At 40.9% G+C, this 26,551-nt stretch overlaps 1 protein-coding gene across 1 annotated transcript; it reads left to right on the top strand.

The window, feature by feature from the left end:
* Positions 1–5,625: 5,625 nt before the first annotated feature.
* On the top strand, positions 5,626–24,826 carry LOC109871793 (calcium-binding protein 1). The gene is made up of 7 exons (XM_020462801.2): positions 5,626–6,777; positions 22,407–22,437; positions 22,552–22,695; positions 22,804–22,913; positions 23,044–23,118; positions 23,226–23,298; positions 23,843–24,826. Exons 1-7 carry the CDS (start codon positions 6,070–6,072, stop codon positions 23,866–23,868), a joined length of 1,167 nt encoding a protein of 388 aa, XP_020318390.1. The 5' UTR covers positions 5,626–6,069; the 3' UTR covers positions 23,869–24,826.
* The last annotated feature ends 1,725 nt before the right edge of the window (positions 24,827–26,551 follow it).

Genomic DNA, 26,551 nt, shown 5'->3' with positions numbered 1-26,551 from the left:
CACCTGTTCTGGGGCTAATACTCTTCTACATATGACTAAGTATACTGTACAAAAATGTAAACGCGACATGTAAAGTGTTGGTCCCATGTTTCGTGAGCTGAAATAAAACATCTCAGAAATGTTCCATATGCACAAAAAGCTTATTTCTCTCAAATTGTGCATAAATTGGTTTACATCCCTGTCAGTGAACATTTCCATCCACCTGACAGGTGTGGCATATCAAGAAGCTGATTAACCAGCATGATCATTACACAGGTGCACCTTGTGCTGAGGACAATAAAAGGCCACTTTAAAATGTGCAGTTTTGTCACACAACACAATACCACATATTTCTGCTGATCAGTATTTCTGTCTGTTATAAAGCTATTTTGTGGGGGGAAACTAATTTCTGATTCACTAGGCCTGGCTCCCTATCGGGTGGCCCTGTGCCCTCCAAGGCCTAGCCATAGCTGCACCCCTGTCCAGTCATGTGAAATCCATAGATTAGGGCCACATTTATTTATTTAAATTGACTGATTTCCTTTTATGAACTGTAACTCAGAAAAATCTTTGAAATTGTTGAATTTATATTTTTGTTCAGCATAGTTTGAGTAGTTTATCAGGCTGTTTTGTAATTTGGTCCATCTGCATAAAGCTGCAATTTGTTCATTTGTGAAAATGGGTCATATTTTACCCTGCACCTCAGAGTTCAGTGATGATTCAAGTGAATCAGTAGTGGGACTATTCAATTATTCAGAGGTGCAATTTTGGATTTAGAAGTGGGGGGGCATAACTTGGTGGGGGGTCTTGGGGTCCTCCCATTTTTGGGGGTGTCTAAAGCACATTTCCTTCATTTCTACACAATCAAAATATGACCCATGACCCTTCTATCAGTCTCTATTTAGAACAACAAAAAGTCAACAAAAATGCCCACAGTCAACAAGCTAGGTAAGAGATTATTCAATTTGTTAAGTGATTTATAAGACTGAACCAGATCAATGATAATTCAATCATCAATATTGTGTTGCACCTTTAACCAATAGCCTAAGATATGAACAACTGTTACAAATAAAGTACAAAGACTTAACTTTTGATTGTCTTTATTAAGACATCCTCTATATTCAATTTCAGCCAGACCACCCAGCCAGCCAGCCCGAGCTACCTGCACACCCGGACTGAGCAGACCAAGCAGCTAGGGATTGCCTAAATAGGTAACTCCCCTGATGTGGAAATGTTTTCAATAAAGACTCCTTTTGTCGTATATTATTCCATATAAGGCATCCAGATCTTATGATAGTTGCACAGTATAAACACTAGCACATGCACTCTATACATTGTTATATGGCGGTGTTATGCATTTTGTATTGTAGATATGTAGTGCTGTAATAATATTACATTGTTTTATGTGTAATGTAAGTGCCTTAATGTGTTTGGACCCCAGAAAGAGTAGCTGCTGCCTTGGCAGCACCTAATGGGGATTCGTACTGAATACAATTACAAATCTTGTAATAAAACAAATCTAGTGTACATAACTTGACATTTCTTCCATACACTGTGAGAGGATAACCAACCTTCCAATTAATAGCAATCCATTTCTTATCCACTATAAATGCTATGTTACAGTTTCTTCTGATAACAGTCTCCAGTATCAACATTTCCAAGCAAACAAAAACAGGAAGGAGGGAAAACCTGTAGACATGCTGAGATAAAATAACGTATTCTTTGCCAGAATTCAGTTGGCCTTCACAAGAACATAACATACAGTATGCAAATCTTTTCCTGTTTGTACTTTACACATCCAGCAGAATAATAACATTTCTGGTAAGACGAGGGGCGGGGATGTGTGTCTATTTGTCAATAACTGCTGGTGCGCAATGTCTAATATTAAAGAAATTTCAAGGTATTGCTCGCCTGAGGTAGAATACCTCATGATTATCTGTAGACCACACTATCTACCAAGAGAGTTCACATCTATATTATTCGTAGCCATCTATTAACCACCACAAACCGATGTTGCCACTAAGACCGCACTCAACGATCTGTATAAGGCCATAAGCAAAGAAGAAAATGCTCATCCAGAAGTGGCGCTCCTAGTGGCCGGGGACTTTAATGCAGGCAAACTTAAATCCGTTTTCCTAATTTATTCCAGCATGTCACATGCGCAATCACAGGTTTAAAAAAAACTAGACCACCTTTTCTCCACACACAGAGACGCATACAAAGCTCTCCCTCGCCCTCCATTTGGCAAATCTGACCATAATTCTATCCTCCTGATTCCTGCTTACAAGCAAAAACTAAAGGAGGAAGTACCAGTGACTCGCTCAATACGGAAGTGGTCAGATGACACGGATGCTACGCTACAGGACTGTTTTGTTAGCACAGACTGGAATATGTTCCGTGATTTATCCACATTGAGGAGTATACCACCTCAGTCACCGGCTTCATCAATAAGTGCATCGACAACATCGTCCCCACAGTGACCGTACTGACATTTCCCAACCAGAAGCCATGGATTACAGGCAACATCTGCACTGAGCTAAAGGCTAGAGCTGCCACTTTCAAGGGGTCGGACACTAATCCGGATGCTTATAAGAAATCCCGCTATGCCCTCAGACGAACCATCAAACAGGCAAAGCACCAATTCAGGACTAAGATTGAATCCTACTACACTGGCTCTGACACTCGTTGGATGTGGCAGGGCTTGAAAACTATTGCGGACTACAAAGGGAAACCCAGCCACGAGCTGCCCAGTGACGCGAGCCGACCAGACGAGCTAAATGCCTTTTATGCTCGCTTTGAGGCAAGCAACACAGAAGCATGCATGAGCTCACCAGCTGTTCCGGACAACTGTGTGATCACGCTCTCCGTAGCCAATGTGAGCAATACCTTTAAACAAGTCAACATTCACAAAGGCGCGGGGCCAGACATATTACCAGGACGTGTACTCAAAGCATGCGCGGACCAACTGGCAAGTGTCTTCACTGCCATTTTCAACCTCTCCCTGGCCGAATCTGTAATACCTACAGTACATGTTTCAAACAGACCATAGTCTCCCTGTGCCCAAGAAAGTGAAGGTAACCTGCCTAAATGATTACCGCCCCGTAGCACTCACGTCGGTAGTCATGAAGTACTTTGAAAGTCTGGTCATGGCTCACATCAACCCAACCATGCCAGAAACCCTAGACCCACTCCAATGGTCCATAAATGCAGTTGATAATGTGTAACGTAGTTAAGAACATATCGTAAGATCACTACACAGCTAGCTTGAAATGTTGAGGATGGAGCCTTCCAATATGTAGTTTTTGGAAAGGCAGTCACGTGTGCTGCAGTCAGACATTGGGGGAAGCTATTAGCAACAAACTGACTCTCGTTACACGAGCATAGAGGAAGCTTTTGAGCAAGCTTTTGGCAAGAATCAATATGTGCATAGCAACATCAATATTCATGCAAGTAGGAGGAGGTTGACAGTTAATATTTATGGAAGCCCATTCCCGTTGATACTATCTAAAGATTTTGAGATTTGTCAGTCAAAATTTCAAGATAGTATCTCGACATTTTTAGATAGTATCTCGAAATGTTTAGATACTATCTAAAAATATTTTTTAGATAACTAGCAGCTGTAGCCTACTGTAGTCTGGTCAACTGTAGCCTACTGATAACAACCACAGCTGCAGTAGCCTAGAGAAGCCTATGCGCTCTTCTCTACAGGTGCATCAAAGCTGGGTCATCAGACTGTTAAATAGCCATCACTAGCCAGACTCCACCCAGTACCTTGCTCTGAACTTAGTCACTGTCCCTAGCAGGCTACCACCCGGTTAGTCAACCCTGCACCTTAGAGGTTGCTGCCCTATGTACATAGACAGGGAATCACTGATAAATTTAATAATGGAACACTGGTCACTTTAGTAATGTTTACATACTGTTTTACTAATTTCATATGTATATCACAGGAGGTTGGTGGCACCTTAATTTGGGAGAAGGGGCTTGTGTTAATGACTGGAGCGGAATTAGTGGAATGGTATCAAATACAGCAAACACATGGATTCAAGGAGATTGATGCCATTCCATTTTCTCTGTTCTGGACATTATGATGAGCCGTTCTGCCCTCAGCAGCCTCCTGTGATGTATATACTGTATTCTACTGTAGTCTAGTCAATGCCACTCCGACTTTGCTGATCCTTATATTTATATATTTCTTAATTCCATTCTTTTACTTTGAGATTTGTGTGTATTGTTGTGAATTGTTAGATATTACTGCACTGTTGGAGCTAGGAACTCAAGCATGTCGCTACACAAGCATCTCGCTACACTCGCAATAACATCTGCTAAATATGTGTATGTGACCAACAACATTTGATTTTAACATCCTTAATTTATAGACTAAGCCATGTACTGTATTTATAGGATAAAATACGCCAATTTATTTGTGTTAAAAGAAAATGCGAATGTGATCAAATGTTGTTAATATTCAAATTTCAGGTGGCTAGGTTACCTAGTACTTTTCAATACAAAATGATTGACTGGAATTAATCAATCAACATTAGTGATTAAATACTGTGTGAGTAACTTTTCAATTACAGATTTAAAGGCCTACGTGATGCAACCCTGCATAAAGCAAGCTTAGCCCTGTTGGTTCTATTGTACAAACGCAGTTGTCTCTTTGGCTGTGTAAAGGAAAATCGCCACGCATGCTCAGAATTCATATGAACAATTACAAGGTTGCTGCAGTTTGTTAAAACCAAACTGTGGTTGTTATCAGTAGGCTACAGTTGATCAGACTGAAGCACAGATTAATTGTACACGATTTGACAAATCATGAGGCAAATCAGTCTAAACAACATTACTTTGTCCATATTTAATGGCTTTGTGTCAATATGTTTTATTAAATCAAATCAAAACTGCTGGGGAAAATGCCAGCTCACCACACATTTGATAGCGGTCTCACTGTGCTGATCTCTGCAATGTCAACGTGGATAGATGGAAATCGCCACACAATGCTACAAATTAAGAAACATATCCTCTATGATCTACTATCTCAACATATGGAGGTAGGTTAGTATCTAAAAGATTTTACTTGGGTATCTCAATGTTTACATAGGCTACTATCTCAACTTTTAGATAGTATTGACATTTAAAGGCCCAGTGCAGTCAAAACACGTGATCGTCTTGTGCTTTATAAATATTTCCACACTGAGGTTGGAATAATATGTGAAATTGTGAGAATTATGATAATGACCTTTTAGTGTAAGAGCTGTTTGAAAAGAACACCTGAAATTTCTCCCTGTTTTGGTGGGAAGGAGTTTTGGCCTGCCTGTTGACATCACCAGGTGGTAAATTAACAGACCAATAAGAAAGAGAGTTCCAAATCTCTCTGCCAATAACAGCTAGTTTTCAGTTTCCCCCTCCCCACTCAGACCCCTTCCAGAAATTGCTCTTTGCTAAGAAGCTATTTTTGTTTATTTTTGACCATTTTAATTGTAAACAATTACAGTAAGGTACTTAATTGTTATCCAAAAAATATTTGATTAATTGAGATAAAAACTACTGCCTTGGAACTTTCAAAAAATGGTGGAGGAAATGGGTTTCCATATCCATAGTTATTATCTGCATTCATTTTGGAGTTTTGCCCTCTCTGTTTAAATCAATAGAGATGTAGCCTGCCATAGCTGGCAACCGAGAGATGGGCATTGACATTTACTGCTGAATTATGACCCATTCCAATTGAAGACAGCATAGCCTACCGCAATCATTTATGAGCACGGTGTTTGGTCCTCCCACAACAGAACACGCACGGTAAATTCAGGATTCCAGGGACGTTCACATTAGTGACAGGATGACGCGACGTGAACATCGTGCTCTCTCTCATCACTATGATTTTGGTTACGCGTCTGCGCGCGCCCTGCATCAGCGGCCGGGCCACATAGCAATCAGGTGGTAAAATGCAACTTTTAAGGATAGCTTTTGAAGGCAGCTATGGTGTTGTTGTTACCTTACGAGGGCCGACAATATGAGAAAATGACATATTTGATGGGTAACTAAACGGCAATGAGTAGGTTAACCGGATGAAACGAGACTAGAAGCAAGACAATCATGAGCTCCTCTTTTCCCAAATCCGAATCCAAGACCTCATTGCTGAAATCTTCCTCCGCAAGCGGAAGATCGACACACTTCCCTGAACGTACGACAGGAACCGACCGAAATCATCATCATCATCATCATCACCACCATCCAGCTGCAAGTCAAGTGAGCAGCAATGCCGCAGAGGAGTCTTTCTGGTCGGCAGAGTGCGACGTTACTGCGAGGAGACCCCTGTGCCACCCCTCGCTCCTCGGTACCCGGAATAGGGCGACGACCCGAGCTAGTAAGAGCCAGCCCCACGCCCCACATGGCAACGTTCCCGCCGCCCACTCCCAGGATGACCCATCTGAGCAACATGGTGTGGTTCGAGGTGTGAGAGAACGCTGCAAGTCATCCAAGCATCACCGACACCACCGGAAAACGACCCGGGACGACCAGCCAGCTGCACAACACCACAGCCACACTCACCCTACCCGTTTAGACCCCAGAATAGGCATGCAGCCCCACTCAGACTGCAAAGACGACACCGCGCTCTTGTTTGAATCGAGGGACCATACAAGGGCCAGTTCGTCTGCTAGCGTGGATGCCAGCATCCCGTCCCCAGCTTCCTCCTCGCCTATCCCCGTATCCAGCCGATCCTCTCACCGCTCTCGAAGGTCCAGCGCAGCATCTTGTGAATCTGACTTTTTGCGGCCAATTCTCAACTCGGTTTTTGGACAGGTAAGACCCTTGCCTAAAACATAATACACATTAAATTGTTAATTAAAATAATTCCTTAATTATGAAAAATAGTAATTCACTTGCAATCACAAATTATAGGCTAAGCTTCTTCAAATAGTTTCATAATCAATAAGGCCTATTTAGCCTAGTAATGTAGGCTATTTCTTAAGAGGGAGAAAGCCTACCATTATCAGAGTATTGATCTCAGCTAGAGGTAGTAGTCTGAATGTAATTGATAGTTCATGAAAACTATAGTATTTGAGGGTCACATTACTGTCTTGTAGTGGAATCGTACAGCCATTGAATATGCCTGGCTCACTGAGCCCAGTAAATCAATGACATTATTAATGGATGAGCTTGTCTCTGAAAGCACATAGGGCTTCAGTGAGTCTTCTTATTAGAGCTCCTATGTTAATGAACTGTGAAAAGGGAACCATATAGGCTGTCCTCATTGTACATTTCACATAAAATTATCCAGAAACGTAATGGCCACATTTGGTGCACAAATTGTTATCCTCACATGTACCATGATGTCACAGGTGATTTAGCCTTAGGTTCCAGATTTCTCTGCCTCTGTAATATTCACAGCTACACACATTGCCATATAAAGCCATGTCTCGATTGATGGTTTCTCAGCATGGATGTACAGTAGTAGGCCTACACATTGGAATGAGAGAGGCAGAGGAGAGAGAGAGAGAGATACAGAGTAGAACGCTTCTGAAGTGTCCATTTGTATGACACTGAAATCAATGTGATTTGCATATTCATAAATACATTGATTTAAAAATATATAACTCTCTTTTTTGTATTTTGCTGTTTGAAGTTAGCCTAGTTACGTTGAAGGTAGTAGCCTAGTCACGTTGAAGGTAGCCTAGTCACGTTGAAGGTAGCCTAGTCACTTTGAAGTATCTCGTCACGATGAAAGGATGTTAGATGTTCCTCACAGATGTCACTGCGCTCCAAACAGGTGTTTTCCAAACATGTGCTGGATGTGTTTATAGATATTCAAATTATTGCCCAGAAATAAATAGCCAATTATTATTCATGCACAGAGCTTAATCTCCATAGTGACATAGGCCTTCACATAGGCATATGTAAACACCAGTAAATCTACTATCTATAGCTCAAGCAATTGTTTTAGGATGGTTGTGTAAATGTCAAAATATGTCAACTACCGTTGATGCTTATAAGCCACATGGAATACAGTAGTAACTAGAGGTCGACCGATTAATCGTAATGGCCAATTAATTAGGGCCGATTTCAAGTTTTCATAACAATCAAAAATCTGTGTTTTTTTACACCTTTATTTAACTAGGCAAGTCAGTTAAGAACACATTCTTATTTTCAAGGAACGGTGGGTTAACTGCCTTGTTCAGGGGCAGAACGACAGCTTTATACCTTGCCAGCTCGGGGATTCAATCTGGCAACCTTACGGTTAACTAGTCCAACGCTCTAACCACCTGATTACATTGGACTCCACGAGGAGCCTGCCTGTTACGCGAATGCAGTAAGAATCCAAGGTAAGTTGCTAGCTATCATTAAACTTATCTTATAAAAACAATCAATCATAATCACTAGTTAACTAAACATGGTTGATGGTATTACTAGTTTATCTAGCGTGTCCTGCGTTCCATATAATCGATGCGGTGGCATTCGCAAAAAAGGACTGTCGTTGCTCCAACGTGTACCTAACCATAAACATCAATGCCTTTCTTAAAATCAATACACAAGTATATATATTTTAAACCTGCATATTTAGTTAATATTGCCTGCTAACATGAATTTATTTTAACTAGCAAAAATGGTGTCACTTCTCCTGCAACAGAGTCAGGGTATATGCAGCAGTTTGGGCCGCCTAGCTCATTGCAAACTGTGTGAAGACTATTTCTTCCTAACAAAGACAGCCAACTTCGCCAAACAGGGGATGATTTAACAAAAGCGCATTTGTGAAAAAAGCACAATCGTTGCACGACTGTACCTAACCATAAACATCAATGCCTTTCTTAAAATCAATACACAGAAGTATATATTTTTAAACCTGCATATTTAGCACAAATAAATCCAGGTTAGCAGGCAATATTAACCAGGTGAAATTGTGTCATTTCTCTTGCGTTCATTGCACCCAGAGTCAGGGTATATGCAACAGTTTGGGCCGCCTGGCTCGTTGCGAACTAATTTGCCCGAATTTTACGTAATTATGACATAACATTGAAGGTTGTGCAATGTAAACAGGAATATTTAGACTTATGGATGCCACCCGTTAGATAAAATGCGTAACGGTTCCGTATTTCACTGAAAGAATAAACATTTGGTTTTCAAGATGATAGTTTCCGGATTCGACCATATTAATGACCTAAGGCTCGTATTTCTGTGTGTTATTATGTTATAATTAAGTCTATGATTTGATAGAGCAGTCTGACTGAGCGATGGTAGACACCAGCAGGCTCGTAAGCATTCATTCAAACAGCACTTTTGTGCGTTTTGCCAGCAGCTTGTCGCTGTGCTTCAAGCATTGTGCTGTTTATGACTTCAAGCCTATCAACTCCCGAGATTAGGCTGGTGTAACCGATGTGAAATGTCTAGCTAGTTAGCGGGGTGTGCGCTAATAGCGTTTCAAACGTCACTCACTCTGAGACTTGGATTAGTTGTTCCCCTTGCTCTGCTTGGGTAACGCTGCTTCGAGGGTGGCTGTTTTCGATGTGTTCCTGGTTCGAGCCCAGGTAGGAGCGAGTAGAGGGACAGAAGCTATACTGTTACACTGGCAATACTAAAGTGCCTATAAGAACATCCAATAGTCAAAGGTATATGAAATACAAATTGTATAGAGAGAAATAGTCCTATAATTCCATAATAACTACAACCTAAAACTTCTTACCTGGGAATATTGAAGACTCATGTTAAAAGGAACCACCAGCTTTCATATGTTCTCATGTTCTGAGCAAGGAACTTAAACGTTAGCTTTCTTAAATGGCACATATTGCACTTTTACTTTCTTCTCCAACACTTTGTTTTTGCATTATTTCAACCAAATTGAACATGTTTGATTTTTTATTTGAGGCTAAATTTATTTTTATTCATATATTATATTAAGTTAAAATAAGTGTTAATTCAGTATTGCTGTAATTGTCATTATTACAAATAAATAAATAAAATTGTCCGGGTTAATCGGTATCAGCTTTTTTTGGTCCTCCAATAATCAGTATCGGTATCGGCGTTGAAAAATCATAATTGGTCTGTCACGCCCTGACCGTAGATATTATATTTTGGTTAGGTCAGGGCGTGACTAGGGTGGGTACGCTAGTTTTTGTATTGTCTAGGGTTTTTTGTATGTGTAGGGTTTTTGTAGGTCTAGGTGATTTGTATGTCTATGGTGGCCTGATATGGTTCCCAGTCAGAGGCAGCTGTTTATCGTTGTCTCTGATTGGGGATCATGTTTAGGTAGCCATTTCCCTTTGGTGTTTGTGGGATCTTGTCTATGTGTAGTTACCTGTCAGCACTCATTTGTATAGCTTCACATTTCGTTTTGTTATTTTGTTAGTTTGTTCAGTGTTTCATTCTTTAAATAAATAAGAATGTACGTATACCACGCTGCGCTTTGGTCCGATCCTTATAATGAACGTGACATGGTCGACCTCTAGTAGTAACTACATTCAGGCATTATAATGACACTTTACGCTAGAGGACACTGATAATGTATTAGTATTGCTCAAAATTAAACATGATTAGATCAGAAAACATTCCTATATTAGTGAATGATATGTGTCCCTGCTCTGTAAACATAGTCATGTGCTGGTGCTGACCCTTCTGCAGACTGGGGTACTTAGTGTTCATAAAGAGGAAGTTGGTATTGGTCTGTCATTGGGAGTGCGCGGCATCATGGAATGGGCTCTTGACTTTGTGGATCACTCTTGACTTGTATGGTGATGGTGTGTTGTGATATGCTATGCCTCATACTTTGGTTATAATCTATTCAATAAGTGTCCTGCGGATTAGGTGGAGTATATTATGTGTTCTCAATGTTTAATTAGTTTCCTTTTGTGTTTTTGCTGAGCGTTTGCAAACTGAAGCTTTGGTGCTTCTAACAGTGAAGTCAGTGGGTCTTTGTGACAACCCTCAGCTCAGCAGTCAATCTATTTCCATATTTGTTTTTTCTCTCGTGTGTTTTCCCTGTCATCTGTGAGTCAGTCAGGAAGTGTGTGCCAGTGAAACATAAGCGCAATATGAATCAGCTCTTTATGACACGTTAATTGAGAGGTGGTGAGACACAGGGAGAAGCTTAACACATCTTCTATTAGATCCCAATGTAGCATGTGTTATAAGACACAATGTTTCTGAAACAAATAAAGCAGCCATCTCATTCTACCTAGTTGCTTTTTTTTATTACAGACTACCGGTATAACAGAATGTTCCAAAATTAATCCAATGCTCCAATGTCCCCCCCCCCCCCCTCCATGGTTTTCTCTCCCTCCCCTTCCATGACGTTCTCTGTTCATTTGGCTCTGTATCTGTTAGGTCAGTGTGACCTTGTCATTGTCTACAGAGTGGTGGAGTTAGGAGGGGGAGAGCCAGGTGACAGTTGAGCAGAAAAATATATTCATCTCCGGTGTACCTGTACATTTACAATTAATTATTTACAGGCACAATTAAAGGAACTGTGTCATTTTATAGTCAGTTCCATCTAGAGCTTAAAACCAGGTGTGAAATTGAACAGAGTTTGATGTGTACTGTTTACATGTGGATGTGCATGCGTACACATTTGCATGATGCTAACATGATGCAAGCAAACCAAAGAATGGCTCTGATCAGATGTGTGATGTGTTCTGAAGTTCACCATGACTCTGAGAAAGAGTGCTACATTAGCTAAATATGCTCCTACCAAGATTAATCATCACCTGAGAGAGAGAGAGTGCGAGGGAGGAAGGTTATATCAGAGATTTTGTACAAATAACTTACACCATCTGCGTGTTTCACTGTCATCCAACGTGTCAGCCAATTCTCATTGCCTGTCTCCCAAAGTAGCTGCATATTTAGCTGGTTTTACATTTATAGCCTATTGATGAACAATTTAAGGAAATGGCACAATAAATGAGTGGGGCATGTTGTATTTGTCTCACAGTGATAACTGTGATATCAATGGCAGTGCAACCAACCGTAGTGCAAATTGCCCCCTCTGATACGCCTGAAAGACAAAATTATTGAGGTGTAGCGGTCTACTACTTTATTCATCAGTACTATAACAGTCAGGGATCATTTTCATGGCTTGGCAGTTGAGAGAAAGTGGAATTAAAAACACTCAATGGCACAGCAGTATATAATAATCCATTAATTAGACCATGAATTACTATTAGTCCCACCTAAACCTGCACTTAACGCAGGGTAAAAACATTGCTACAAATACTTTTGCCAATTTCCCTGCATATTATCCTCATTTTGTTATATATTTGCTTAACATTGTTGATGTTGTTTAGTCAAGCTTGCATTCTTTATATGTGCCAGAAAATGGTATCCTGCCGCTTTTAGACAGATGTGCCTTTTTTTAAACACCTGCTGCCCCCTAAATATCTCTGCACAACCTTCCTGCTGATTAGAATCCTGTATGTTTGTGTAGGTAATGGAATGTGTAATGTGTTTTGAGAGAGACGGAAGGAGACTATGTGGGTAAAGGATCGGCATCTTCTCTCTGCATTATTTGTTTCAGCTTGTGCATTTCATGGGAAAGTTGGATCTACCTCCCCCTTTCCCCCCCTTTTCCATCTATTGTTCCCTCCCTCCCTCCCTCCCTCCCTCCCTCCCTCCCTCCCTCCCTCCCTCCCTCCCTCCCTCCCTCCCTCCCTCCCTCCCTCCCTCCCTCCCTCCCTCCCTCCCTCCCTCCCTCCCTCCCTCCCTCCCTCCCTCCCTCCCTCCCTCCCTCCCTCCTCTGTCCTTCTCTCTCCCTCTCTTTTACTGTTTTTGTTGGTCCTGTCACTGTCGTTTCCACTTTCGTTAGGTGCTAAGCAGCTCAGCTCTCTCTCACAATAATTCTTACACTCTACCTCAAATCAAATGTTGTCACATGCGCCGAATACAATGTGTAGACCTTACCTTGAAATGCTTACTTACAAACCCTTAACCAACAATGCAGTTTTAAGAAGAAAAAAAAGTTAAGAAAATATTTACAAACCAAATTATAGTAAAAGAAAGTAACACAATAAAATAACAATAACATGGCTATATACAGGGGGTACCGGTACCGGGTCAATGTGCGGGGGGGGGGGGGGGGGGGGGGGGGTAAAAGGTTAGTCGAGGTAATTGAGGTAATATGTACATGTACACTACCGTTCAAAAGTTTGGGGTCACTTAGAAATGTCCTTGTTTTTTAAAGAAATGCTATTTCTTTGTCCATTAAAATCACATCAAATTGATCCGAAATACAGTGTAGACATTGTTAATGTTGTAAATGACTATTGTAGCTGGAAACGGCAGATTTTTTAATGGAATATCTACACGTGTTCCAATGGCAAGTTGTGTTAGCTAATCCAAGTTTATCATTTTAAAAGGCTAATTGATCATTAGAAAACCCTGTTAGCACAGCTGAAAACTGTGGTTCTGATTTTAAAGAAGCATTAAAACTGGCCTTCTTTAGACTAGTTGAGTATCTGGAGCATCAGCATTTGTGGGTTTGATTACAGGCTCAAAATGGCCAGAAACAAATAATGGTCTTCTGAAACTTGTCAGTCTATTTTTGTTCTGAGAAATGAAGGCTATTCCATGTGAGAAATTGCCAAGAAACAGAAGATCTCGTACAACGCTGTGTACTACTCCCTTCACAGAACAGCGCACACTGGCTCTAACCAGAATAGAAAGAGGAGTGTAAGGTCCCGGTGCACAACTGAGCAAGAGGAGAAGTACATTAGAGTGTCCAGTTTGAGAAACAGATTCCCCACAAGTCCTCAACTGGCAGCTTCATTAAATAATACCCGCAAAACACCAGTCTCAACGTCAACAGTGAAGAGGTGACCCCGGGATGCTGGCCTTCTAGGCAGAGTTGCAAAGAAAAAGCCATATCTCAGATTGGCCAATAAAAATAAAAGATTAAGATGGGCAAAAGAAAACAGACACTGGACAGATGTAGATTGGGAAAAAGTGTTATCGACAGACTAATCTAAGTTTGAGGTGTTCGGATCACAAAGAAGAACATTCGTGAGACGCAGAAAAAAATGAAAATATGCCGGAGGAGTGCTTGACGCCATCTATCAAGCATGGTGGAGGCAATGTGATTGTCTGGGGGTGCTTTGGTGGTGGTAAAGTGGGAGATGTGTACAGGGTAAAAGGGATCTTGAAGAAGGAAGGCTATCACTCCATTTTGCAATGCCATGCCATGCCATACCCTGTGGATGGCACTTAATTGGAGCCAATTTCCTCCTACAACAGGACAATGACCCAAGCACAGCTCCAAACTATGCAATAACTTTTTAGGGAAGAAGCAGTCAGCTGGTATTCTGTCTATAATGGAGTGGACAGCACAGTCACCGGATGTCAACCCTATTGAGCTGTTGTGGGAGCAGCTTGACTGTAAGAAGTGCCAATCAAGCCATTCCAATTTGTGGGAGGTGCTTCAGGAAGCATATGGGGTGAAATCTCTTCAGATTACCTCAACAAATTGACAACTAGAATGTCAAAGGTCTGCAAGGCTGTAATTGCTGCAAATTGAGGATTATTTGATGAAAGAAAAGTTTGAAGGACACAATTATTAATTCAATTAAAAATCATTATTTATAACCATGTCAACGTCTTGACTATATTTCCTATTCATTTTGCAACTCTGTTGATGTATGTTTTCATGGAAAACAAGAACATTTCTAATTGACCCCAAGCCTTTGAACGGTAGTGTAGGTAGGGGTAAAGTGACTATGCATAGATAATAAACAGTAGCAGCAGCATGAGAAAAAAAAATGAGGGGTCATTTCAATTAGTCCGGGTAGCCATTTGATTAACTGTTCAGCAGTCTTGTGGCTTGAGGGTAGATGCTGTTAAGGAGCCATTTGGACCTAGACTTGGCGGTCCTGTACCGCTTAGCATGCGGTAGCAGAGAGAACAGTATGACTTGGGTGGCTGGAGTCTTTGACCATTTTTAGTGCCTCTGACACCACCTGGTATACAGGTCCTGCATAGCAGGAAGCTTGGCCCCAGTGATGTATTGGGCTGTACACACTACCCTCTGTAGCGCATTGCGGTCAGATGCCGACCAGTTGACATACCAGGCAGTGATGTAACCAGTCAGGATGCTCTTGATGCTGCAGCTGTAGAACCTTTTGAGGATCTGAGTACCCATGCCAAATCTTTTCTGTCTCCTGAGGGGGAATAGGCATTGTCGTGCACTCTTCACGACTGTCTTGGTGTGTTTGAACCATGATAGTTTGTTGGTGATGTGGACACCAAGAATCTTGAAGCTCTCGACCTCTATCCACATGGCTCTACCTCAAACCTGTGTTAACTCTCCTCTCCTCCAAGCCCTCTCAGAAAGACCCTTGTGGTCTTTTTAAGTCTGGTGCAAACCCTTGTTTTCTACCATTGGGAACTGTGTAAAATCTCCTTTTAGAATCCTTTCCAAAAAGGTAAGGTTGTATTTAATGTGATGCACTGTAGCCAGGGTTGAGGAGTAATTGATTACATGTAATCAGTGACATGTAATCTGATTATAAAATACTGTAACTGTACGGATACGTTACCAGAAAAAAATATTGAAATCAGAATACATATACATTTGAAAAAGTCAATTATTACTTCTTGGATTACTTTTAAATTCAGAAAGGATGTTTGCGAGAAGAAAAAAAACATTATGCACTTTTCTGTTTTATTAATGACATTCAATTCAGCATGATGACACACCAAATGCATTTGATGGATCCTTTTTGTGTTCTTTGAATGCCTCTTAAGGGTAAAGTAGTCTGAAGTAATCAGATTACGTTACTGAGTTTTGGTAGTCCAAAAGTTACGTTACTGATTACAATTTTGGACAGGTAACTAGTAACTGTAACAGATTACATTTACAAAGTTACCTACCCAACCCTGACTATAGCGCATGTGCTCTACCTCTGCAGCTGTCTATCCTCTATGTCGTGTCTGTTCCCATGTGCTGGACTATTTCACAATTTGTACAAAATGCTGTACAGAGATATGCTAATTGGAAAAGTGATTAAATGTGAAAGTTTTTTTTACTGCACCTAATTTGTAGAACTGCCTTTACTACTGTGTGGTGTATTTAGGAACATTCATATTTACAGTTGGAGTGTGAAACTGTTGCTCTGATGAGGAGACTTTATTTTGTTACTATCCACTGCTTATTGTGTTTTAATCTACCACCTGACAATTATGTCAAATATACAGTACCAGTCAAACGTTTGGACACACCTACTCATTCCAGGGATGTTCTTTATTTTTTACAATTTTCTACATTGTAGAATAATAGTGAAGACATCAAAGCTATGAAATCACACATATGGAATGATGTAGTAACCAAAAAAGTGTTATAACAAATCAAAATATATTTTATATTTGAGATTCTTCAAAGTAGCCACCCTTTGCTTTGATGACAGCTTTGCACATTCTTGGCATCCTCTCAACCAGCTCAACCACCTGGAATGCATTTCAATTAACAGGTGTGCCTTGTTAAAAGTTAATTTGTGGAATTTCTTTCCTTCTTAATGCGCCAATCAGTTGTGTTGTGACAAGCTAGTGGTGGTATACAGAAGATAGCCCTATTTGGTATAAGACCAGAGCTGTACTCATACTAACCGCACTAACCATACTATTTGCGACGTAGTATGCTTATTGGTCATTCTATAGATATTGTTAGTATGCCAAAAGTTCACGGATGTCATACTAAATTTGCCAAAATACGAAGTATACAAGCAGCGGACACTCAATCCATGCTTTAAGGGTCCATAATACAATTCTTCAGAAAATGGACGTGGCTTCACATTTTTAGATTTGAAGAAAATGGTGGAAAATATGCAGCCAATGTCCGATGAGAGTGGTTACAAATGCATTGCTTTAACTAATTATGTCAAATTTTAAGAAAATGTTAAGCAATGTAATAAAGAAATTTACTTTTCAAATAAGTTAGGTTACAAGTTATGTTGGCTGACAATTTGTTAGCTATGCTATCCTTATGAAACGCATAGCATTACAGAAGTGTGTACCGGTATGTTAGCTAGTTACCTAGTTGGCTAATACATCAAACTTGCCAAGCAGTATATTAACTATATGCTAAATAACTACCCAACATGTATTGATTTGATTATTCACGTAATTCTTAAGTGTTGTGCGTTCTCAATGGACATGGTTAATTCTGGCTATCTACTCCGATTTCATAGTGTGCCAGAGTCAGAGAGTCAGGAAAAGTTGCCAAAAAAAGAGTAATTCAATTGTATCCAGCAGCACAGTTACAGTCACCAACAATCTGGATAACATGAAAACAGCCTAACCAGCTCTGCTAGGGTGAGTAAAATGGTCAGAGTGAGGTGCTCTCTCATTTGTGTCTGGAAGTAGCTAGCTTGGGTGCTTGACTGCCGTTGTAAGGTCAGAATGCTCGGATCACTAACCCTACTCCTCAGCAAGAGCAAAACGCTCTGAATTTACAAATGGACAATCTGACAACGCTCTGAATTTACAAATGCCCAGAGCGCTCTCTGGCACTCCAGATTGAATTTACGAACACACTCGACATCATAAAATGTCTAGCTTGTCATTTGTTATGCAAACAAGCTAGCAAGAGGTTGCATAGCAACACCATCAATTTCCGGTTAACAGGCGATTCGCTAGTATGCTCAACTGAAACGATACTGTTCCTTTACAATATACTAAAATGAAATAATAGTATATAGTATATACTCATTAAGTATGTCGTATACAGTATGTTATTATGGGTATTCAAACACCGCTCAAGACCATAGTTTGTCAAGAACAGCTCAAATAGGCAAAGAGAAACAATAGCCCATCATTACTTTAAGACATGAAGGTCAGTCAATCGGGAAGATTTCAAGAACTTTGGAAGTTTCTTCAAGTGCAGTCGCAAAAACCATCAAGCTTTATGATGAAACTGGCTCTCATGAAGATCGCCACAGGAAAGGAAGACCCAGAGTTACCTCTGCTGCAGAAGATAAGTTCAAATCAAATCAAAGTTTATTTGTCACGTGTGCCGAATACAACAGGTGTAGACCTTACAGTGAAATGTTTACTTACAGGCTCTAACCAATAGTGCAGAAAAATAAAAAATAAAATAGATAAAAAAAGGTGTGTGTGTAGGTAAGTAAAGCAATAAAACAACAGTAAAAAGACATTTGAAAATAACAGTTGCAAGGCTGTATACAGACACCTGTTAGTCAGGCTTATTGAGGTAGTATGTGCATGTAGGTATGGTTTAAGTGACTATGCATATATGATGAACAGAGAGTAGCAGTAGTGTAAAAAGAGGGGTTGGCTGGTGGCGGGACACAATGCAGATAGCCCGGTTAGCCAATGTGCGGGAGCACTGGTTAGTCTGGCCAATTGAGGTAGTATGTACATGAATGTATAGTTAAAGTGACTATGCATATATGATAAACAGAGAGTATCAGCAGCGTAAAACGGGTTCACAGAATTCAAGTAACAGACACATCTCAACATCCACTGTTCAGAGGAGACTGTGTGAATCAGGCCTTTATGGTCGAATTGCTGGAAAGAAACGACTACTAAAGGACACCAATAATAAGAAGAGACTTGCTTGGGCCAAGAAACACAAGCAATGGACATTAGACCAGTGGAAATCTGTCCAAGTTTGAGATTTTTGGTTCCACCCGCCGTGTCTTTGTGAGACGCAGAGTAGATGAACGTATGATCTTTGCATGTGTGGTTCCCACGGTGAAGCATGGAGGAGTAGGTGTGATGGTGTGGGGGTACTTTGCTGGTGGTACTGTCAGTGATTTATTTAGAATTCAAGGCACACTTAACCAGCGTGGCTACTACAGCATTCTGCAGTGATACGTCATCCCATCTGGTTTGCGCTTGGGTGGGACTGTCATTTGTTTTTCAACAGGACAATGACGCAAAGCACACCTCCAGGCTGTGTAAGGGCTATTTGACCAAGCATAGTGATGGAGTGCTGCATCAGATGACCTGACCTCCACAATCACCTGACCTCAACCCAATTGAGATGTTTTGGGATGAGTTGGACCGCAGTGTAAAGGAAAAGCAGACAACAAGTGCTCAGCATATGTGGGAACTCCTTCAAGACTGTTAGAAAAGCATTCCTCATGAAGCTGGTTGAGAGAATGCCAAGAGTGTGCAAAGCTGTCATCAAGGCAAATGGTGGCTTCTTTGAAGAATATATCATATATTTTGATTTGTTTAACACTTTTTTAATTAATGAATGATTCCATATGTGTTATTTCATAGTATTCTACAATGCAGAAAATAGTAAAAATAAAGAAAAACCCTTGAATGAGTAGGTGTGTCCAAACTTTTGACTGGTACTGTATTACTAGAAGAAGAACAAGTCACTTGTCATTGATTTATTACATATACAGTAAAGTTCATAACAGTTTGTAGACTGTAGAGCTCTTCATCTGTGTAAATTAGTTTACAAAGCGTTGAAGAGTATTTTTATACTGTTTGTCTACTCATGACAGGCCACGTTTTTACAATTATATTTCACTCATGACAGCAAAACATTTTTGGGGACATCTACTACATCTACTACTTTCACAATGCCTCTTACCATGACTATTTATACCTATGGCCTGCCTCTTGAAACATGCTCCGACCATTTGTGCCAAGTGAAGTCTTTGGCACAAATGGTCGGTCTTGGGCATCAGTGTAGAATGATGGACAGATCCAGGTTCTAGTTGCAGATCCAGGTTCTAGAAGCAGATCCAGGTTCTAGTAGAGGATTAAGAGTTAAATGGAATACACGTGTGAGTGCAGTCCTAGTTCACTGAAAGAAAGTATCTTCTCTTCCATCTATTCTCTGCCTTTCATCCACTAGTCTTTCTCACCTTCCCCCATGTGTGTGTGCTTACTGTCGTTTTGACAGTGTATAGGTCTCAAGTGTCAGTCTACATGATGTGACCAGTAAACTGTTATGATGAAAGAATGGAAAGTTGTCCACACTTTTTTATTGATGTGGATATAAAGTCCCTCCACCCCTCTCTTTTACGCTCTCTCTCTCTCTTGTTCTCTCTCTCTCTCTCTTTGTTCTCTCTCTCTCTCTCTCTCTCTTTGTTCTCTCTCTCTCTCTCTCTCTCTCTCTCTCTCTCTCTCTCTCTCTCTCTCTCTCTCTCTCTCTCTCTCTCTCTCTCTCTCTCTGTCTCAAACACACACACTAAAACATTCACAATTAGAACACATTTTACTGACAGCAAGTGTGACGTTACTGATAACAAGCACTGTAAAAGTCTCCACTGATGTGCCAACAGGCTTGCTAACAGACCCCATCCCGCTGGCAGCATTAGCAGATCTACTATAACTATTGCAATCAGTCATGTTTGCTGTGTGAAAGGTTTATGTAAAAAAAAATCACTTTAATAAATTAGGAAGTGGGAGTAGGATGAATGGGAGTAATTTATTAAACAGGAGAGGGCTTTTGGGTGTGAAAGCTGTTGATAATTCCTGCTAGACTAGCATAAAGGAAATTTGATAAAAAAGTAGCAAGCAGCATAAGCTACTGACTGATAAGTATTACAACATGACTGCAGCATGACATAATTAACAGGTCAAAGGTAGGGTCCTAAACACATTGAGCAGGTCGTTCATATGAAAGGATATTATGCACTACAGCCCTTACAATGTTTGTTTTTTCTATCAGATTTATTTGACAAGGCATGTAGATTTTTGAGAAATTAAAGACTCACTGACGCTATACACGTCAAATTGACTTACTACTCCCTCTCAACTCTACCTCTGAGTTCATTCTGTCCCGAAGCTGCTGTTGACTACGCGTCTCTAACACTGTCTCTGTCCCCCTATACCCAAACCCCCCTGGCCCCCCTGGAAAGCTGGTCCAGGAAGACAGGAGGCAGTACAGAGGTGGTGCAGTCCTGTGATGAAAGGGGCCTCCCCATTTGAGGGGCCTATCAGGAGCCGCTCATAACCCTAGCACAAAACTGCACTCTCATTCACAACATTATGGGGCCCACCTGCATCTTCCTGCTCAAGAGCCAGGCCGATATCAGGCAGGCTGTAAGTAAGTCTGGACACACACAAACACATATGCACTGAATATACCAAACATTAAGGACACCTTTCTAATTATGAGTTGCACCCCCTTTTGCCCTCAGAACAGTCTCAATTCGTCTGGCATGGACTCTACAAGCTGTCGAAAGCATTCCACAGGGATGCTACCCCATATTGACTCCAATGCATCCCACAGTTGTGTCAAGTTGCCTGAATGTCCTTTGGGTGGTGGACCATTCTTGATACACATGGGAAACTGTTGAGCGTGAAAAACCCAGCAGCATTGCAGTTTCTTGACACAAACCTGTACGCCTGGCACCTACTACCATACCCCGTTCAAAGGCACTTACATGTTTTGTGTTGCCCATTCACAGTATGAATGGCACACATACACAATCTATGTGTATTATCTCAAGGCTTAAAAATCCTTCTTTAACCTGTATCCACTGATCGATGTGGATTTAACAAGTGACATCAAAATGGGATCATAGCTTTCACCTGGAATCACCTGGTCAGTCTATGTCATGGAAAGAGCAGGTGTTCTTAATGCTTTGTATTGTGTGTGTGTGTGTGTGTGTGTGTGTGTGTGTGTGTGTGTGTGTGTGTGTGTGTGTGTGTGTGTGTGTGTGTGTGTGTGTGTGTGTGTGTGTGTGTGTGTGTGTGTGTGTGTGTGTGTGTGTGTGTGTGTGTGTGTGTGTTAAATGTAACCAGACATGATGTGTTTGGCAGATAAAGTACAAATATGTGGATGAGACCGCAAACAGGGACTTACCTACCTGGGGCTACTGTACTCCTTGGTCGACCCTCTTTCTTTTACATTATATGTTTGTGTTGTGACAGATGTCAAAAGAAACCCCTGCAGTTTGTTCCATTATTGGATTAATTTAGGATTCTGATGGCCGTTTGATGTTTAACCAAATGTAACCCAATTCTTCAGGCCACTGTGTTTACACTTCTCCCTGCAGATTAACCCCTAAGGGTTCTGGGATATGTCTCTCTCTCTCTCTCTGTCCTCTATATCCTTTAAAGGTTGCTTTCATTATAAGCAAGAGCTGAAAAAAAGAACATAGCTACATTCCTTGCAGACTGAAAGACATGCGTTTCCCGGTTGTGCTCTGTCTCTGATGACGCTGGGAGCAGTCTGAATGGGAGTCATTAAGATGTTTGAAAACATTCCAGTGACTATATAGCTATTGTCCCTTGCTTGAGTTCCACCAGAATAGATAGAGGATTATCATGGCGCAGACCGCAGATTCACCTTTTGAAGTCGCTATGTTCCTGGGATTGTTAACATCAGATAGTGTAGGAATATAATATGATGGACTTTGACAATTGTTAACTCTAAACAACTTAATCATAATCTTTATTTATTAATTGTTAATAACTTAATTTTATTTGAAGTTCTGATTACACTGACACTGTCTTCTTTGCCCCAATAGGACAGAGACCTGAGGCCAGAGGAGATTGATGGTAAGTTGTTTTTCATTAATGTTCCTGTGCTTGTCTCTCTGTAGTTGCGTCTCTGGTAGTGGCATGAGTTTTCAGATTACAGGAGAGTAATCTTTCTCTGTGTTCTCTCTGCAGAGTTGCGGGATGCTTTTAAGGAGTTTGATAAGGACAAAGATGGTTTCATCAGCTGTAAAGACCTGGGAAACTGTATGAGAACCATGGGATACATGCCTACTGAAATGGAGTTGATAGAACTGAGCCAACAGATCAACATGAATTGTAAGAGTGTGCCCTAGTCTAGATATTTGCAGTACAGGTGCATTACACCATGGTTTGCTAATTCCCTCCCCTAACATGTTCTCCCTTGTTCCTTCTCTTTTTGGCAAGTGGGAGGTCATGTTGACTTTGAGGATTTTGTGGAGTTGATGGGCCCCAAACTTCTCGCTGAAACTGCAGATATGATTGGTGTAAAAGAACTGAGAGATGCCTTCAAAGAGGTGAGAAACTGGATTGCCAGAGAGAGGGAGGAGAGGGTGATTACGGAGAAAAGTAGTTCTATTGCCTGTCGGTCTAATATTTCATGCTCTGGATTATGAATGTGATCATTTGTTTTTTCCCCTCATGAAGTTTGACACCAATGGTGATGGAGCGATAAGCACATCTGAGCTGAGAGAAGCCATGAGGAAGTTGCTGGGACAACAGGTGAGGTTACAGAATCAAGTCTGTCTGAGCAGATTAATCGATGTATGCATCACTACTAAAAACTTTGTTTTACACACACCTATTCCTCCTTTGTTACTGGACTGTAGGTTGGCCACAAGGACTTAGAAGATATCCTGAGGGACATCGACTTGAATGGTGATGGGCATGTTGACTTTGAAGGTAAGCTGATGCAGAGTTTATTTATCTATACCAACAGAATAATAAAATCACAGACGATATTGTAATAGCTAGAGATTTTGCTATTCATGCTGTGTGCAAGCTAGTCTTCAGATAATGGGACAAGAGTGCTTCATAAACGCTTGATGTCAACTGGTCTTCCTTACTCTTCAATTTCATGATATTTCTTTCCTTTTATCCACTTTCTGGCAAAGCTTCAAATAGCTTTGACATTTGCAAACGGCCTGTTTCAACCATGTAAGGAAAGTGTGGTCTCCTCCTGTGTTTTCCTTATAACAGCGAGAACACAATCCCTATACCCCAATCCTTAAACTGGTAAATGCATTATGATACAGTATTCAATATGTCTGTCGGCTGCAGACAACTATGGGGCCCCACTGGTCACTGTGACTCAAATATAGACGTGCAGTAACATATGATACGGTCGACTTTCACACAGTCTGCATGTCCTATGCATATTTTAACACACACACACACACAGACTGAACTTCTAATATTTGACAGGTCTTATCCTCTCTTTTTACAGAGTTTGTACGAATGATGTCCCGCTGAGAGGAGGAATGGTCGATATGGCTTCAAGTTAATTATTCTGAATGTGAACCTCGGCCCCTTTGTCATCATCATTGAATGAGTAAAACGGAGTAAATACTTGGACCCCTGAGCTATCTTTTCCTGAGAAAAACTGGAATTAAAGCCCTTACCTCTAAGTAGAAACGGAAGACCACAGTACTGCTCAAAATAGTGTTCTTCCCTAAAAGCCCCACATTCCAACTTAGACAGGTTCTACTGTAGCTTACAGACTGACCCGCTAATGGTTTCCGCACTATTAACCCTCCACGAACTGTATACACTTGTGTGTAGCCTGCTGTTTAGGCAAGTTTTGTTTCTCAACCTTTAAATGGCAATATTACTTGTGACTACTGATATGTTCTTCAAGTTTGAGTAATAGAGTGAGAAAAGCAGAGAGTCTTATTTGTGTGTGTGTTTGTCACTGTGATCTTTTGTGAGGTGATCACTGTGTTTACCCAGCACCATAAAAGCACCAGATCCTCTCTAATGCACTGGGTTTATGGGACAAGCAAGAGCTAAGAGGACCTCAGCAAACACGCTTTTCACAGATCTGGAAAATAGTAGCTTTTCTTCACATTTGTGTGCAGTGCATAAACATGATGGTTTATGTGTACAGTATCTTGTCTGTCTGTCTGTCTGTCTGTCTGTCTGTCTGTCTGTCTGTCTGTCTGTCTGTCTGTCTGTCCGTCCGTCCGTCCGTCCGTCCGTCCGTCCGTCCGTCCGTCCGTCCGTCCGTCCGTCTGTCTGTCTGTTGGTACAGTTTGACAAATAAATTGCAGAGTCCTAGTTTGTCATTGTGCTGTTTTTATGCATGCCAGAGACAAACCTCATTTTAAATATAGTATTATCTGTATGGGTGTGACAGTAAATGTAATACATTGTCTAATGTATATAGTAGGCCACGCAATCTACTAAAAATAAATGTCTACTTGTGAACCTGTTTTTTTTCCAGTGTTGCAATAAGTCCCAGGGAAATAGCTATATGGTGTGAAGCCAGGAAAGAAGAGCCTCAGCCTCAGCCTCTGGACTGACACATCAAACCTTCCTTTTCATTTTTTGCATATGGATAAACAATACAGAGCAATAGGCCTAAACCATTCTGGGCTCAAACAATATCAACATTTAAGAAAATATTCAAATAGATATGGCTAAAGGCCGAACTTGACAGAACAGAAATTATTTATAGACTTCAGTTACTAAATAGACGTTTTCATGGTACCAGGACACAACAATGGTGCGCGAATGACTGGCTGGCTGGAACAGAACAAGTTGTCATGGCAACTGTCTCGCTCCTCCACCTGGATCCGCAGGAACGGCGCAACATCTCTCTTCTTTGTTCCCTACCGTCTGTCTGGACAGGACCCAAAATCCACACGGGCTCCATCGTGTGGTAAATGTCTAGAATACATTATGTTTTGAGTTCTTGATGTTCTCAATTTTCGAAACTAAAGAGATGCACGAGATAAAACTGTCTCATCGTTAGCATACAGCTAGCTACACTACACAGCAGTTTAAAAAAAAGTCAGGTGCAGGTTTCTTTCATCATAGTGTTCGCTGTATGCATATTGTGTGTGAATTGTGTTGTGTGTATTGCTGAATTGTCATCTGTTGATATGATTATGTAGACTACAGGTTGTGTTTTGCTAGTGACAACATATCGGCATGGTCTGTGGTTGATCAAAACCCAGGGCACAGTTTCTAAACCAGTGGTCACCAATTGTTCGATCGCGGCAGACCAGGGAGATTTGTGGCTAAATCGAGTGCGCCTACTCTGCTGGCCAATCGGATAGCTCACATCACCGTGCCTACAAGCTTCCAAGACAGGAAGACCCCGGCGACAGAAAAGTTTGATACTAGCCAACGTGAGAATTCATAACTTTTACAACCATGTTCAGATAAATACTTTTAAAGAATACAGTTGCTGTTTATATGAGTGACTTAATGACAAAGTTTTGACTCAAGCCACAAAATTAAGGAAATTAGAAGGGGGGGGGGGGGGGTAGAGTAGAGTAAAATACTTTCTATAGAAAGGGCAACCGAATTGTTTAAATTTCGGTTGATGTATTTATAGACTAGGCAACCGAAATTAATAATTAATGTGTGTGTGTTATATTAAACATAGAGGAGGGAGAAAATGTAGGCAAGCAATAAACATTTCAGAACAACTGCTTGTCGGCAGTTGTCAATTTTCTTGCCTGTTGAAATTCCCCCCTTCTATTTTGGAACTGCAAGGCCTAGCACACTTCAGAATAATTTTGGTAACTCATGTTGACCAGTCGTGTGTGCCACAGAGAGTATTTGACTCTAGCCACAAAATTAAGGAAATTAGAAGGGGGGGCTAGAGGCTTGAGTCAAATACTTTGTGGCACACATCAGAGTCATATACTTTCTATAGAACCAACTTCACCAACTTCAGGATAGGCAACCAGAATTAATAATTAATGTATGTGTGTTATAGTAAATATAGACGAGGGAGTAAAATGTAGGCAAGCAATAAACATTTCAGAACAACTACTAGTCGAATAAGACATGGGAGAGATGACGAATTTTGGCAAAGAAATGTAATTATAGACTAATACACTTGAAACAAATAGCCAAACCGAAAACTGCAGACATTACTAGTGCCTCCCCGCGATCAAACCGAGATGAATAAATCAAATGAAAC

The sequence above is a fragment of the Oncorhynchus kisutch genome, linkage group LG3 (genome assembly GCF_002021735.2).
Source record: "Oncorhynchus kisutch isolate 150728-3 linkage group LG3, Okis_V2, whole genome shotgun sequence".
NCBI lineage: Eukaryota > Metazoa > Chordata > Actinopteri > Salmoniformes > Salmonidae > Oncorhynchus > Oncorhynchus kisutch.
Note: the sequence above shows the minus strand (reverse complement) of the source record. Positions and strands in the feature narration are given on the sequence as shown.